The 16,388-nt window shown below is 40.8% G+C and overlaps 1 protein-coding gene across 4 annotated transcripts in view; it reads left to right on the plus strand.

Annotated features, from left to right (window-relative positions):
• The window catches only part of SRGAP1 (SLIT-ROBO Rho GTPase activating protein 1), a 258,624-nt gene that overhangs the window by 208,500 nt on the left and 33,736 nt on the right, over nucleotides 1-16,388 (plus strand). For 3 of the 4 annotated variants that reach the window (XM_044755489.2, XM_070494908.1, XM_070494909.1), the window contains 5 exons: nucleotides 3,525-3,552; nucleotides 7,208-7,310; nucleotides 10,903-10,963; nucleotides 11,117-11,194; nucleotides 13,300-13,434. In XM_044755489.2, the coding sequence (XP_044611424.1) occupies nucleotides 3,525-3,552; nucleotides 7,208-7,310; nucleotides 10,903-10,963; nucleotides 11,117-11,194; nucleotides 13,300-13,434 (405 nt within the window). Of the gene's footprint in view, nucleotides 1-3,524; nucleotides 3,553-7,207; nucleotides 7,311-7,827; nucleotides 7,862-10,902; nucleotides 10,964-11,116; nucleotides 11,195-13,299; nucleotides 13,435-16,388 lie in introns of all 4 variants that reach the window. The other variant, XM_044755491.2, reaches the window with a different exon arrangement.

Here is a 16,388-nt window from a genome sequence, read left to right on the forward strand (position 1 = left end):
ATGTAGAAATCACATTGCTGAATTATACTAGGCTCTCTGCTACATAAACTGCCTGCATAGTAAAACAAATAGAGCCTAACCCAGGGATTAGGCCGTGGATCGGACCCAGCTGACACTGTAACTACAGACATGTGTTTGGCCTGTCTCACTGCTGGCTCCTGGCAGGCTACCAGTGGCCCAGTAAGTGCTTTGATTTACAACATTGCGGAGCAGCTAGATTGGGCTCTGAAAGTGGCACTGTCAAAATTCAGAATCCCAAATCTTTGCAAATGGTTGAAAGAGAAAGAAACACACAAGGAGTTGTTAAGACCAAAGGCATCATCTTCTTCTTCATCCTTCAGCAACACCAGTAGATCCTTTGGTGACGTCATTTGGTTTTAAATTGGAGAAGTTAAATCAAGCACGGTCAGTGAGCTATACACACCCATAAAACTGAGGCATGGAAATTTTTTCTTTCTCTTTTTTGGTAATGAGCCTTAACGTTCACATTGGCTTCTTTGTGTACAACATTTGGAGTTAAGGGGTGTAAATATCAATGCAGTCTTTGCTAAATACAGAAAATCTAATGCTGAAAGCTGAGTTCTGGGTTATATTGTTTCTAGCCCTGTGCATAAGGTTCCTGACAGAGGAATTAAATAGGTTTTCCTCAGTGAGTCCATTGTCTGTCTGTGAGTAGGAGCACAAATATACTTTCAAAAGAGAAGCTGATTGTGAATAATTATGCTTTTTAGAAAAGCACTGCGGTAGTTGGTATCTTAAGGAAGAAAAAGGACTGGAAAGTAACGCCAGGAGGCCTCATCAATCATTCATTAGGGACCAAATCAAGGGTGCCTCGTTCAGTTTGAGCTGTGCACATTTTAAATATTTTATCTAGTTTGGGGGCTCAAATTGCCACCAAACTATATTTTGGTTTTCCCTTTTCCTCTGTGGAGATAAAACACATTTAGTTGTGAAAAATAATTCACTTCCTAATTTTCAAGTGGAATTTTAAGAGTAGTCAGAGTCGGTGTTTGTACCAGCAACAAGCTCATCCTGGGTCATGGGTCATTTTTGCCTTCCATATGGCTGGGGGTGGGGGCGGTGGGGAGGTAGTTGTTGTTTTTAATAATTAAGTAGCCTTCTAAAGAAAGGGATTGAAATCTAATCCTCAGACCACTGGAGGCTTTCACATTTCTCTGGGAAGCATATTCTTCTAAGCTTGTGTGTTATTGATCTGTTAATGATGATACTGATTAAAAAATAAAACCTCATTCATCAGTTGAGACACACTCAGTACTATTAGCTGAAAAAAACGATGGATGTGGTGGTGGCGGTTATACTGTGAATGATAGTTCTTGCAAAGCTTACTCTTGGTTCATTAATCAAAATGGATCTGTTATAGGTTTTTAATTTTTTATGTCATACTGTCAACTATGGATGGATGGAGAAAAATGATTTTAAGCCATTTTATATATGATCTTTTCTAAAACTAAAGAATGTTTGGTTGGGATATTTTAACAAAAATAGCAAAATTTCAAAGTTATAAAGTATTTCATATTTAAGGAATTATCATTAGCATCTTTATTACTGAATCACTTGAATAATTAAACCTCTGTTACTCAATTTAATTTTATAGATATTTATTAAATTTATTTAACAGTTTATTAAATCTCCAGTATTGTGTATTTGGCTTTAGCCATACGAAGCAGACAGGAGTGTAAGCCAAAAGACCTACCTTTCTCCTAGGATCTTTCAGGGTATTTGCTGGGGGGAAAAACAGACTTCCATTATTACAATATATTCCTTGGGAGCTCAGATCTAGACTTAAAACCAACCCGGACCCTAATGCCAGACCCACCCTTTACTAACCACATGACTTCAGGCAACTCACTTACCTTCCGTATGCTCTTCTGTAAAGTAAGAATGATAATAGTACCTACTTCATAAGGTTATTGTGAAAATTGTGAGTTAATATGTAGAAAGTGCTCAGAACAGTGTCTGATAAACATCAGGCATCATTGCTGTTTTTATTGCTTTACTAATGTATTTTATGTCATACTTATGTTATCAACATACAGTACAGCACAAGCCACATAGTTTCTCTGCCCTCAACCCTTTACTCCTTCTGCTGACTCACGCTGGGGGATCTCAGCTAGCTCCTGTGGCCCCAACACAACGTAAATGGCAGTGACTCTTAAATCTTCATCTCCAGCCTATCCTCTCCCTGTACTTTAACCCTGAACAGCCAGCTCCTGCTGAAGGATGTCCCGTAAGGCACCACGTGCCACACTCAGCTCGCCGTCTGCCCTCTCCACTTCCAGTAGGTCTTCTCTCCCACTTATGAATAGCTATAAATTATTCTGGAGTTCTGTGTCACCTTCTCTTTTTCCATGTCCCCCAAAGTAGCAGAAGGCCAGCGAAAGGAGGGGAATGACACTAAAATGATAGGTAGACCAACACTTACAGTGGCCGGGGTCTCTGTTGAGAAAGGTATTTTCTGATAGTAACGTTGCCCCGTTTAGTAAATAGATATTCATCAAATACTTCGTTACTTGTTATTCAAAAGCAGATAATAGAGTAAAAGACTCTTGCAGCCTGGGAGTGCTCATTCACTACAAGCCAGCTTTCTCTACGATTGTTCTGTTGACCTTGCCCTACACGTCTGAATGACTGCATTATGGTGTAATGGGCCAGGCTCGCCTGTTTGTGCTGCAACATGACCCTTCTGTACCAGCTATATTTTCAAGCTCTTTGAGGACCGTATCATCATTTTGCAAACAAAGCAGTTGAATGGTTCACTCTCCACACCCATTCCCACTGCTCCACCCTCAGTGTATGAAAGAGCAGAAGCATTCAAACTTGAAATAGCACAGATTGTAGGAGCACTACAAAAATACAGAGCTGTTTTTTAAAACAAGTCAGGAAGCTCGAATGTATAAGAAGAACCTTGTGTTTTAAATGACAGAGAACCCTGTGAAAGGCTTTTAGCTTACAACTTGGTGGAATGTAGCATAATTTAATGTCCTTGTCCTTTAACATCTGCAAATGTCATTTCTGATTATAAAATGCAACTTCTCTCCCTGATTTCACATTAGAGAAAGAAGACCAATTTAATCTAAAGGGACTGGAGTTCTCCCAACCTTATTTGACCCCTTCCTTCTCCCCCTTGAGTATCAATCAAGACAAGGCAATAACTAACGTTCGAATCTTGGATGTGTTTTATTTGTATTTCATCCTTAAACTTACAGTTAAGATCAAGCAGCTATTTCTGGTTTAAAAAAACTAAAACTCTCTGCCTCAGATTGCCAAGTGAAACATGTTTCTCCAATCTATAGAATTTATTAAACTTTATGTATAGACTTTATGAAATATTTACTTTGAATTACTTGTCTATCTTTATATGCTGTCCTCATGCTTTCCAGCATAAAATGTGTGAGTTACTATATACTCAACATCTTAAAATAAGGGACAGATGATACAAAAGATCACCAAATGCATTCCACTGATTCCATTCAATTTACTTATTTTCATATTTTTTTCTGCAGGTCATAGAGCTGAATATATGACTACAAGGTAGGAAAATATTTTCTCATAACTCATCTTGCGTCTCACTTTCTTTTCTCTTCAACAAGAAGCAACCATTTAAATGCTACAAGAATATACATATTTTGTTAATGAACACGGAAGATAGTTTTGGCTTGAGAAAACAGAGCAACATGAAATGTTTGGGGTTCTCACAAAACCATGTTTGCTCTGGCAGATCTGAGGGTTTCCTGGTGGAATTGTAAAGCTGTTTAATGAGCAGACTCAGCAAAAAAAAAAAAGACCTAAATTGAATGGGTTTGGCTTGTCTAATCCAAAACATTTACGTTTCTAGAAATAGTCTAAGACTTTTGATTCAATAATTTAATTAACAAGCAATATTACGTGCATATCCACTGTTAACGAATAGAAAGTATGATTAGTTACTTACTGTTCCTCCTTCCCTTATGACAAATGTAAAAATGAGAGCTGTATTGAACACTCTTGGGATTTTTAGCTCTCTACCCCTGTTTCGTTCCCTTTAAAAATTTAACTTTGAACTCCTACAACCATACCACGCTGCTGCATTTTCTTTCACGGAAGGATTTTGAAACCACTGCTGAGTAAAGAAGAGCCTTTTTGGAGGCAGATTCTGATTTGGGTTGAGGAAAGTTCGTGGCAGCTTTTATTTTTTTATGTCAACATTTGTCCAACAGCCGGAAATTACTCTAATTGACATAGCAAGACTTTGCACTTTTGAAGTTCAGTTCTCTTTGAGGGAAGAGGGGCGTAGAACAGTGACATGTCTGTTAAGTAATTGGCAAGTTGATTTTCAAGGTTCTGTAATGTTTCTGCTGAGCAATTTATTCAAAAGGAAGCCCCTCTGACTTCTCGGTGAAGCAGCTGGAAAGATACAGCTACTGACTTGTCTAAACTATATAAAAGTGTTGAGATTTTTCTTCCCTATGTCGGGGACAAAGAGGACTGTTCCTTCTGCATAGTAATGTGCAGCTTATGGAGCTTCGTCCACTTAGACTGTCTCTTTGCACTATCAACTATTTCACCTGTTGTTTCTAACTTATAATTAATGTGAGGCACTTCAAAAAAAGATTTTTTTAAAAAGGAAGCAATGCAAATATGTTCATTGGCAGTGAGAGCTGTAATTGCCAGACAGACTGGATATTCACATCAGTCTGACTGGTGCTTCCTCTCATCCATTTGGGCATCCTTCGCCGGAAGCAAGGTTATCAGGAAGTTGTGTGGTGGGCCCACACCCAGCATGATGTTCAGTGGCCCTGGTTCTGCTCGCCTGACGTGTACAAGGTAGAGGCAGAACCGTCCGCACCCCAGTCTGCCGGATAAGCACCTCTGCCGCCGAGATGACTTTGCTAAGCTCTCATGCAGTCTGTTTAGTCTCAGAGTCCTCTCATATCTTCAGTATCTTCACATTTGCCTGCTACTTTAGAACCATCGGGAGAGGCAATTTTCAGGCTTATGAGAGAAGACTCGAAAGACGTCCCTGCATGAGTCCCAGCGGGGGCTTCCTCTGCATCTGTCAGGCATGGAGGAACAGTTATCCAGCGCCGCCCGAGGCTTTGGCTCCAGCTACAAGATGTGCTTGTCCCGCGAATCAGGGACCAAACAGAGTGAACCTGTGTTCTTAGCTTCATCAGCAGCTCCAGATGGCATCACATGTAAAGCTCTGTTGGACCTTGTTGTCATAACCACATTTTCTAGTTTCTATATTTGATGCTTGGATACTATGGGGCCTTGCTGACTGTGGAGGGACTGCCACTCTAAGGGCTGGCCAATTCCTAGAGATAGGAAAAGACTTACTTGCTGGTGTACCTTTTGTATAAAAATCAACCAACCCAGGGCGCAGACCCTCCAGCACCTGCTTTAGCCAGCTTTCCCACTCAGGGCCACTGTGCCCCTTCCTGCATCACCCACAGGCCAGGTACCAGACAACTAGGGACAGCTACAGAGCCCACCACAATTATTCAAACTAGCCAATCCTAAACCTGCTTACCCTGCCTTGCCTGTTCCTTCCCACAGGAACCACAACAAAGGCTGTTGCCCACATTTTCCCTCACCCCCTCTGCCTCCTGACCCACCCTGGTGCTTCCCCATGTGACCCCCCTGGTAGTAGCAGGCCCCTTCCTTTTGGGAACTGTAACAAACTGTCTTTTCACTGATAATTGTCTTCTGATCTGTTGGCCTTGCCATACCTGAATAAAAATAAAGTCTAATTTTAAAACACTTCTAAAATAATGAAAAGAGTGGGTGAAATCAAGCACATATGGTTAAATTCCGTGGTGGGGAGTTGTATTGTTTTTTTACACTTACCAGATCCTTTCCTCTGTGAATGGCACAGAATTCAGTGCATAAAAGAAATTCCAGAAATTTCAGCAGTGGCAGATTATGACATGCTGCCTGGCAGAAGTTTCCATATTGGCTTCTGGACACTTGCAAAGGCTCCTTTTAGCCTCTCAAGCACCGTGGGCTTCAGGTGCTGCTGCTGTACCCGCTTTAGTCGTATGGGCCACCTGCTGGGAGAGCCTTAGACTCGGGCTCTGGAAGGCTGTATCAGCACATTTGTTCCCCTACCTGATTGCTACAGTAATATGCTATGAAGCTAGTCAGGCTTCCACATAATCCTTGGGATTTTTGTTTCTAAACTGGCCTTTCTGAACTTTAATGAACTATGAAAGGTAATTCTTCCTAGAGAGTTTGCAGCTTAATGAAGGGCTTTACCTAATTTCCAAGTGTGAGGGACATTGTTATATAAGCCTTCCAGCTTAGGAGGAGTTGAAGTGGAATGTCCAGAGAGCGGTCTTAGACTCTTCTTCCACGTGTTCCCTTCAGCACGGTTGTAGAAGGTGGGTGGGTAATCCTGGCCCTCTTTGCTCTAAAGGAAGAGGACAGAAGAGGTTCCTTGTCTCCAATTACACATCAAGATGCTGCAGGGTTTCTAAATATAGTGCATGGTGCACTGGCTGTGCGTATGTCAGAGAGACTGGCTTAGCCATCAAAGCAAACAGACCGGAGATAGAAAGTTCAGAACAGAATAAATGGGTGCATCCTAATGCTCTACAAATATTGAGGTGATGAGATAGTTTGTTTTGAAGAAATAACAATTCATGCCTCCCCCCTAGAAATAGCATTGAAATCAAACTCTGTTTTTTCCACTTATAATCCATTAATAGTTACTTTTGCATAAAATAAAATCCCATTAATAGTTGAGGGATATTGAGCAAATGTGATGTTATTTGCATTGAAGAATTATGTTGGAACTAAAAGTGTTATATTTAATTTCTCACATGGGGATCTATCAGAGCCCTAATTTTTATGATCTCTTGTGTTTTCTGTGTGACCTGTAAGCCAAATAATACAAACCTTGCTTTATAGCACTTGGCCAAATAGCTCGCAATTCCATTTGGTGATGCTTACTATCTTTAAATAAACCATCAAACCAACGTTAGCTACAAGATACAGGAAAAGAGGAGTCTGAATGAATAGCCTGTGTGATTTCGGATACATAAGTGAAAGTAAATGAATGGGAAAGGGGAAGGACTCTTTTCCCCATGGGTGGGGGTGGGGAAGGAACGCAAGAATTCCTGTGTTTTGTGATTTTGATGTGACCTATGCGTGTTTCGTTTATTGTTTGATTTCTGCCATTCTCAGTAATTATATTCCCTTCCCTTAGGCCTCCAAATGTTCCCCCTAAGCCCCAGAAACACAGGAAGTCCAGACCCCGCTCCCAGTATAATGCTAAGTTGTTTAATGGGGATTTGGAAACATTCGTCAAGGTACTGGCACCAGCCATCTGGGTGGCTGATCTCCACGCTTCTTACTATAATGGTCTCAGCCTCTCGTCAAAGGAGGCGGGTCATTATGTCCAAGTCTGTCCTGGGGCTCTTCGCTTTCCCAGAAAATCAATATAATATTTCCTGAAGTCAGAGAGGAAAGAATATTTGGTTTGAGTGCCGTCAGAAGAGGAAATCAATGTGGGTATTATTATGCTGGCAAAAGAGAAAGCCCTCTTTCTTTCTTAAAAAAAAAAAAAAAGCCATAATTTGTGCAAAAAGGAAAAGAGCTATGTGATAAAATGTTTTGTTTTTACTTGTGCAAATGAGATGGCACAAAATACATTTTTAAAGTCCATAATTAGGGTAGCTCTTGGAGCACAGCAAGAGTTTTGATTTCCCCTGACTTGCGGAATTCATTATATTGGGTAAATTGTAAGACCCTGTGGTCTGTATCTGGAATCTCTGCTGTGTTTACTCTGTCTTCTTTTTCATCCTGTATTTCTGATAATGCTTCTAGCCGAGGACGAAGGAACTCGCACGCGAGACATCAGGTATAGTGCTAGAGGGACGTGAGGGCACAGCCTCTTTCGCTCTTGGTGTCATTTTCAAATCATAATCATGCTTGGCTTTAGATTTTTTTAATGTCTTTAGAAGAAAAATGTTTGCAGTTGGAAATTAGACAAGTTTACAAATAGGTTTTACTCAGAAGGGAATTATAGAACTCAGACACTGATTTTAAGAGGAACAGTCTTCTCTAGTAAAACTGGAGAAACTCTTAGTTTTTACATTATGTATTTGGCAAACATACCAAATTTGGGTCAATGGCTTTTATTAAGCAAAGTCGATATTAAATAACAAATGCACATTTAATTCTGGATTATGGACTTTCATGTAAATTATACAGAAAAGAGAAGAACTGTCCCAGCTAACAGTTTATGGCATGAGCTGCAGTGTTTCTAAAGACTAGATTTATGTAGGAGACCACATCATTCATAACCTCCTATGATAATATGTTACAGGCGTCTTTCTTAAGAGACAGATCTTTTACTGAATATGTGCACTAATGCTTAAAAAATGTGTGTGCGTGTGGCATACATATGGATAGATTGACAGATAGACACATACATAGAGAGAGAGATTAAAAACCTCTGGAAGCCTCATAATGAGCCCTAACCCTGGAATTAAGTGAAAAGCCACTGAACAACCTAAATAGCAATTACGAATCCACTGCCGTAAGCCTAAACCCAGAAGAGCCTTATTGGGTCTAATTTAATATAAAATTATTGTCAAATCTGATTATCTAGTTTCCAGCCCAGGGCTTCTAAGCAGGGGCACATTAGATGGACAGAAGGGAACGATAAAATGAAAGCACTGTGCTGTGCAGCCGATGGCCTGGCAGAGAAAGAATAGAGAAAACTCAAAGAAGCAATGTATGATTCCGTGGTATTTCATAACACAGTACGAGAATAACTGCTTAAGATGATAGGAAAGCACGTATTATATTTTTTAAAGATTGTTCATTAAGAACCGTTAAAGGAAACCAAATTTAGGTACCAAAGAGGAGTGAACCAGTCATCACGGAAAATTCACATTTGTGGGCTCTCCAGCTTCCCAGATGGCATATTAAAGAATCTTTGGTAATAGATGTAAAATAGCAGATACAGAAGCTCTCTCTACATTGTGAAAAGCACCTGGTCAGTTGAGGTCCCCACAGTATCACTGTAAGGCAGCAAGAACAAAACCATTTTTCCTTTTTCCCATGGAGAAAGCAAGACGCAAAGGGGTTTGTGTCGATGGTAGGTGGGGCACAGCCCATTGTGTCACTTGTAAAATGTTTCCTACCAAAGCATCTGGCATCCGTGAAATTAAATTAAAACACACACACTCATTACTTTTTGACTCTAAAATTCATTCTATCTGAATGAAATACCAATATTACCTAAAAGATTGGCAATTACCTGAGTAATGTGGAGACGAAAATATTTTTTAAATAGTGTGAAAGGCTAGGACGTTTTTATTTAGAACTCTCTTAGCGCAAACATTTTCCTTTTAATGACCTTTTGTTCTTTGTTTTTCTTTTTGTCTTAATACTAAGTTCAGCAGAGATGTGAGCTAACATCTCCTTTTATCACTTACATTTGAATATTTGTTGCTCTTGTAGATTACAGTGTTACATGAATAAAGCCTGCTTCCCCGAAACCACACTTGTATCTTAAAGAATTTTGATGTAATGACATTGCTATTCTTAAGCCAGCTAGTCCACACTGAAAAGAGTTTTTATTCTCAAGGATTTTCTTTAAGAAATTAATAAAGCTTATGCTCCTAAAACAAATTCACTAATTAGAGAAACTTAGTACAACCTCCAGAAGTAATTGAACCATTAACTGGTATATACACTGATTAGATTGTTGTAAAACCTAAAATAAAACTATTCGTCCAGAAGTAGCTTGCCCGTTCTAGGAGTAGTGGAGAGTTTAAATTGCTGAGCTGCATTATTCCTGGTCCTTCCCCAGTCGCTTAATTGAAAGTTAGTGGATTCTGAACTGTTCCAATATGTTAAGACAACCAAATTCTTGTGTTTCAAAATAAAGTTCCTCGTGAATTAGGACCCGCTGTCAGCTAATCATTTTGAACCTTCATGTTTCCTTTGAAGATCTAATTCCTGAAAGAGCAGAGTCTTAAAAGCCCATGAAAAATAACTCCATAGTCAGTAACCGTCTTTAACTACGTGGAGTGCATGGCGTTGATGCATATTTAACTGTGACCTCAGCAGCTCCTTCGTCTCATTTGTCATCCTACACGTGTTTTAAAACATTTCCAGAATTCACATTTGTTCAGCAGAGTGCACTGACTATACTACAAGATGTGGGGAAAGAAGGCCAAAACACGTTCCTTCTTAAAAAAAGGGATCTTATGGGATATGCATTTGTACAGTTTTTTTTCTTAACCCTTAAAACATGAAAAAATAACAATGAGAAATCTATAAGGATGAGTAAGTTCTGATGCAAACTAAATGCGTACATGACACATTAAAGGCGTCTGTAAAGCAGTTCTCATATCATGCATCTGGAAAGATGTCAGCCTATTTAGAACTGTGGTCATCTAGATCAGAGAGGTCACAGAGGATCCTGCAGTGGCTGGAAGGTTGTGTTTAGTGATTAGTACAGCCGGTCAGTCCTAAGATGACACGGTTCGAATACGCAGAGTTCTTTTTGGATCCATTGGATTAATTACTTGTAAAAGTAACCTTTAAAAAAATGAATGATTCATGTATTCATGTTGGTATGTGAGCCTAAATATAAGTAAAAGAGGTGAATTCGCTTTGACATCTAAGCACAGCAGAGTGAGTTGAAACAGGATTGCCTTAAATGTATTTAATTTGGTTTGCTCCAGAACTGAAATATACCTTTGGTTAAATATAATTTTATTTTTGGCCCTTGTGGTGTATTTTAAAGGAAGTGTATTTGGAAGTCATTATCCAAAAGAGTAAAAATCATTCTTTAATTAGGGTTAAACTGCGAGCTTTATTATTATGTGTGATGATTACGTGTGATCTCCTTTGCGGTTAACTGGTTTCCATCTCTTTACCCAGGACTCAGGCCAGATTATCCCCCTCATTGTGGAAAGCTGTATTCGGTTCATCAATCTCTATGGTAAGCCATAAACTACGGAAATCTCCTTTTAAAAAACAATCACTAAGAGTATTTCAGTAAATGTGTCTTCCCATTTAACATTTAATTATTGGGAGAAGGGGAACTGGAGGATGCAATGGGACGTTTCATCCTCTTTTCCTCTATCCTCTTTAGGTCTTCAGCATCAGGGGATTTTCAGAGTGTCTGGTTCCCAGGTGGAAGTCAATGACATTAAAAATTCATTTGAGAGAGGTAAGTGCGTGTCCATCCCTATAAGCAAACCATGTTAAAAAGTCATCATTTTCAGTGGAGTGAAGTGGCATACTCATTCTGTGTATCTTCAAAACCTTTCTTCTCTTTGTATTTACTTCATTTTGAATGTTGAATTCAGAATTCAGAATTAAGCTATTTAGAATAGCTGAGAATTGAAGCCAAAATCATAAAGCCAACACCTTATCAAGTATAGAAAAGCGTATGAGCTCTGTGTCCTGGTTTAGGATTGGCATTTATAATCTTCAGCACATGTGTCAAAGGTGGTGCATCGCATGGTTCTAGAAGAGTGGCAGGAACAGCCCTGGGCCTAGACAGCAGGTGTTTGAGGCAACGCCTCCCAGCTTCGTGTCCACTCCCTCTTTCCTTCCTCTGCTGTCCATCCCCAGGCTCCTTCCCTGTGGCCTTAGTCAGTGTCTTACTCTTGTTCACAATTGGCTGTCAGATGAGTCCTCCTAAACTGTTAATTAGCACATTATGATTCGCAAACCCGTACACTTCAGTGCAGGCAGACCTGGAATCAACTGAGACTCTTTCATTTACTAATCGTGTGATTCGGGTCAAGTTACTCGTCTCTTCTTTTGGCCTCGGTCCTCATCTGCAAAATTCCAGGATCGCTGTGAGATAGGTATAATCCATGAGAAGGCCTAGCTCTGTAGTGACGGCTCGAGTTATTAATGCTCTCCACTTGTAATGCTTTGTGTTGTGTCTGCTTCTGGATACATCTGCCCATTCCTCCTGTGCTTGGAAGTCAAGCCGAGAGAGCGGAGGGAGGGCCATCACGGCGTGGAGACAAGGCCACCTTCGCTCTCCCTCCATCCCGTTTCCCCTGGCCCAGACTTGGCACAGAGCCCTTGAAAGTTTGAAACCTGAGTTGAAGAGGTAAATGGAGCCAGATGGTTTTTCCTGTTCCAGATTCTCTGACTGATACGAAGTGGAGAGCAGCGCAGCCTCCCCTCGCAGCAGCAAAGTCTTCCAAGACTCTGACCATATTCAGGATGAGTTGAAAGTGTAGTAAAACGTCAGGTTCCTGTGCCAGCCGCCACAGGCAAAGGCTTTATTATTTTCCCTGGAAATTCCCCTGGTATTTGTTATGTGTTAGTGATCTTTTTGGGTGAGGCTTTCTCACAGTGGGCCAAAAAAAAACATTTTGGTCAATTCATGTTCAATGATTTCCTGCCCTAGGAGCAGAGAAAAAGGAACCACAGGTCCATGAAACTAAACTGCCCCAACAGGCAAAAAAAAATAAGTTAAAATGCAATGTACAATTTTTATGAACTTTAGAAGAGAAAGAAAAAGCAGACCTGTCAATAAGAAATGGAGTTTGACTTAAGGCTGCATATTATGTTGCACTTCTTAAGGATTTTATCTCAATTTAATTCTTAGGGAGGTGGTGTAGCCAGGCCAGTTACCTAGTATTTTAAAACTGCTTACCATAAAGGATATAATTTCGTATTTATGATATATTTTTAAAATTTCCACTTTTTATACAAATTCCTAAGGGTACATTTTCAAATTTCTCTGTCTGATTTCAAAATTTCCCGTTGCTGAAAGCAGCTTTCAAATGTGCTGTGAACAGAACCCTGCCGTTTTGGGAAACACTTATTTCCTTAATTATAGATATTCACAGTTAGGTAAATCCTATAATATTTCTGATAAATTTTGCTGATCCATATAGCATAGTCAGACAGACTTATATTGTGGGTTTTTTCCCCAGTAGGATAAGAAACACACAATGTCATCTTTGAATTCATGTCAAACTAAGATTACAGATTTTAGCTTTAAAAAAGAAAGTTAGGTAAAATTATAAATCCCACAATATTTTATTTTAAGATTTGGGTAACTTGTAAGGGATTATTTGCTAGCATACGATAAAAAAAGCTTTATTTTAGCCAACTATTTTTACTTTAATCATGGGGTGGGATATCTAAACCAATTATTTTCATTTTAGTACCATATAATTGTACATAAAGTGTAATTAAAAGATATGTGTATATATAGAAATGTGTGTGTGTGAGTATAGAAACGTATTTTTGTTCAGAGGAGAAAAAGAGAAGCACTATGCTTATAACGAATTTTTTTTTCAGGTGAAAATCCTTTGGCTGACGACCAGAATAATCATGATATTAACTCAGTTGCTGGCGTTCTGAAGCTCTATTTCCGTGGGCTGGAAAACCCCCTCTTTCCTAAGGAAAGATTTAATGATCTGATTTCTTGTATCAGTAAGTGGACCTTTTTTTTTTTTTTAGTCCTTTCCCACCAGAAGTGTTTCACTAACCAATTTCCTGGAAAAAGCAGTGGCCTCTCCACATCTCCTCACCCCACCGTTACCCCATTGCCACCAAATTTCTGCAACCATTTGTTTTCTTTCTGGCTGCAGCATGAGTCATCCTCCCAGCTGTGGCCTCGCCCTTAGCTGAGTGGGCTCTGCGCCTGAGCATCCTCAGGCTCCGCAGAGCTCCAGAGCTGCCCACTTGGTGGCTGGAGTAAAGCAGAAAGCAGGTGCCGGCCGGGTAAGGGAGAGGAGGGAGTTGTAAGCACGGAAATGTATCTTCTTGGTGGCCTTTGGTTCTTGGTTTTCTCCAGCAGTCTTAGGAATGGGGTGATTTATCCATCTTTGAATGTTACTTCAAGAAATAAGGTAAAATGAGATAAATGATCATTATTACCGTACAGGAGCACCAGGGGAAATTACCCATCAGTGGGCCTCCCAAGCTAAGATGCACGGTTGCGCTGCGGCCGTGGGTGACATGTTATGAAACTGATAATCATCAGCAGAGTCGAGCATTGCTGTTTTCTCCAGGGGGAGCTTCTGACAACACAGGAAGGAAGGTGACAATAATGATACGGGGAATTAGGTATTAAGCACAGTCGAGTTCCACATGTCTAAAAATGCAGTGCCCCTCCAAGTTCACGGGCAAGGGTCCCGAGCTGACCTGAGTCCCACAGCGAGGGCTTTCAGAGGATCAGGCTTTACTCTAATGAAGAAACATGCCCCCTGCCTCCCCAGCCCCGACCTGATCAAGTCCTGCTGACCTCCGGAGAATCCCTCTGCTCAGCCCTCCTTCCCCGTTTCCGTGGCCGTGCCTTGGCTTCTCGCTGGGGCTGTGGTTACAGTGGCCTCAGTGGAGCCCTTCCTTCTAGGTTTGCCCTCTCTGCCCACCCCACCCCCCACATCATTCCATCTTTCACACTGCAGAGAGACTGGAAAGAGCAGATCGGGTTATATCACCCCCCCCCATCCCCCATTTAAAACCTGTTTCAGTATTTCCCACCTAAAAACAAACTCCATGGTACGGCCAGTTCATAGAATTGAATTCTTCTCCGTCTGGCCTCTTTCTACCACCGTGCACTCATCTCCTGCCACCGCTGCCCTGTTTACTTTCTGTGTCAACAACAGCAAACTGCAAGCGTGCCGGGCCATTTCCCGCCCCCGTGCCTTTGTCCGTGCTGCTCCATCTGCTGTCCCTGATAGCTGTCAACGTCTGCGATGAAGGCTTCGCTGGACTGGCCCTCCTCCCAGAGCACCATCGCCCCACCACGCCAAGCAGAATTTGTCACTCTCTCCTCTACGCATGTTCCCCTGTGTACATATGTCTATGATTTTTCTTATCCCCTCACATTACAACTCTTTAACTCCTCCGTCTCCCTCCACTAGAGAGAGATTCAGGGAAGAGGTTAAGAATGTAGGCTCTGCACTCAAAAACAGCCTGGGTCCGAATTGCTCACCAGCTGTGTGGCCTTAGGCAAGTTTCCTAACCTCTCTGCACCTCAGTTTCATCACCTGTAAAATAGGAAGAATATTAGACCATATATCTTAGGGTTACGGGAATTAAATGAGTTAATTCATGTAAAGAGCCAAGAAGAGCGCCTGACAAAGAGTATGTTCACTGAAATGCCTGCAGTTCGCTCCACAGGCCTGTGAGGTCTGGATGGATTAGTCCGTTTTGTAGCCCCAACACTTGGCATAGCTAATTCCAGGCACATAGTGAGTGCATAATTCATAGTTGCTAAATAGAACTTAAATGAACTAAAGAGTCAGAATTCCTCCAGAACTCTTTTGTTGGCATCCATGCCAGAAGTCCTGGCTCCCGTTGGGTATGATTCCCCGGGTCATAATTCCCTCCACCCCAACCCCGTGCAGTCTGATGTCTTGTGCAGAATGTAGATGTGCGCCTTGTGTCCATTCCAAGGCCCTTGCATAGCCTGAATCCTCACAGCCGGCCTCTGACCCAGCTGGAAAGAACTGAAAAAGAGGTGTCACCCTTCTGGAATTCTCCCCTAGTCATGTCCAAAGATTTCCCTCACATCCTAGCCAGAACGCTTAAATCTGGAAAAATAACAAGCACTCTCCAATGCTCAGTGGTCTTCTAGGTGCATCCATCATGTCAACGTTTCTCTTTACATGAACCAGTTGGATAAAGAGCATGGAGCTACATTGCAGTTACTATTGTAAAATCACACTTTCATTGGGTAGAAATATTATTTCATTGTGGTTATTAAAAGCTGAAGCCATAGAGTCCAAAAGATCTAGGTTCAAGTCCCGGCTTCACCACTTAACAGCTTGGTAAGCTTGGGCAGAAATTAATACTTAATCTTATTCAATATCTGTTTCTTTATCTACTTCATAGAGTCAGAGTGAAGCATAAATAAGATAATCCATATAAAGTGTTTAGCATCGTGCCTGCTACCTAGTAAGCCTCAATAACTGTTGCTAGCTGTCATCATTTCCACTATTGCAAGTACTCCTTCTATAAACTCAGGTCACGTATGCCGGTACCTGGGTTAGCCACTTACCAGTCTGTTTGTTCTGCTAAATGTATTTCTTTGACATAATTACCTCACACGCATTCAGAAATGATGTTAATATAACCCAGAAGTTGTGTTGGTTCCAGCATGATTTTTCCCAGCACATTAGTATTTTGTAACAATCAAAGACTGGATTTCTCACCATTAAGAATCAGGCTTAGCATAATATAAGTGGAAAATCTGCAGAAATATCTTTCTTTCACATAAACAGTACCTTTCATGAAATGCCACGAGTGCCAGTGAAGAAACTGCAGAGACATTCCGTCTGTATTAAAACGCTGGATTAGTGAAAAACGATGGATTAATAATCCTTGGGTTAATTTTTATGAAAATAGTCTCTATTGGAAATGAATACCCTCCACGACCT

This window comes from Equus asinus, chromosome 22, assembly GCF_041296235.1.
Source record: "Equus asinus isolate D_3611 breed Donkey chromosome 22, EquAss-T2T_v2, whole genome shotgun sequence".
Lineage (NCBI taxonomy): Eukaryota > Metazoa > Chordata > Mammalia > Perissodactyla > Equidae > Equus > Equus asinus.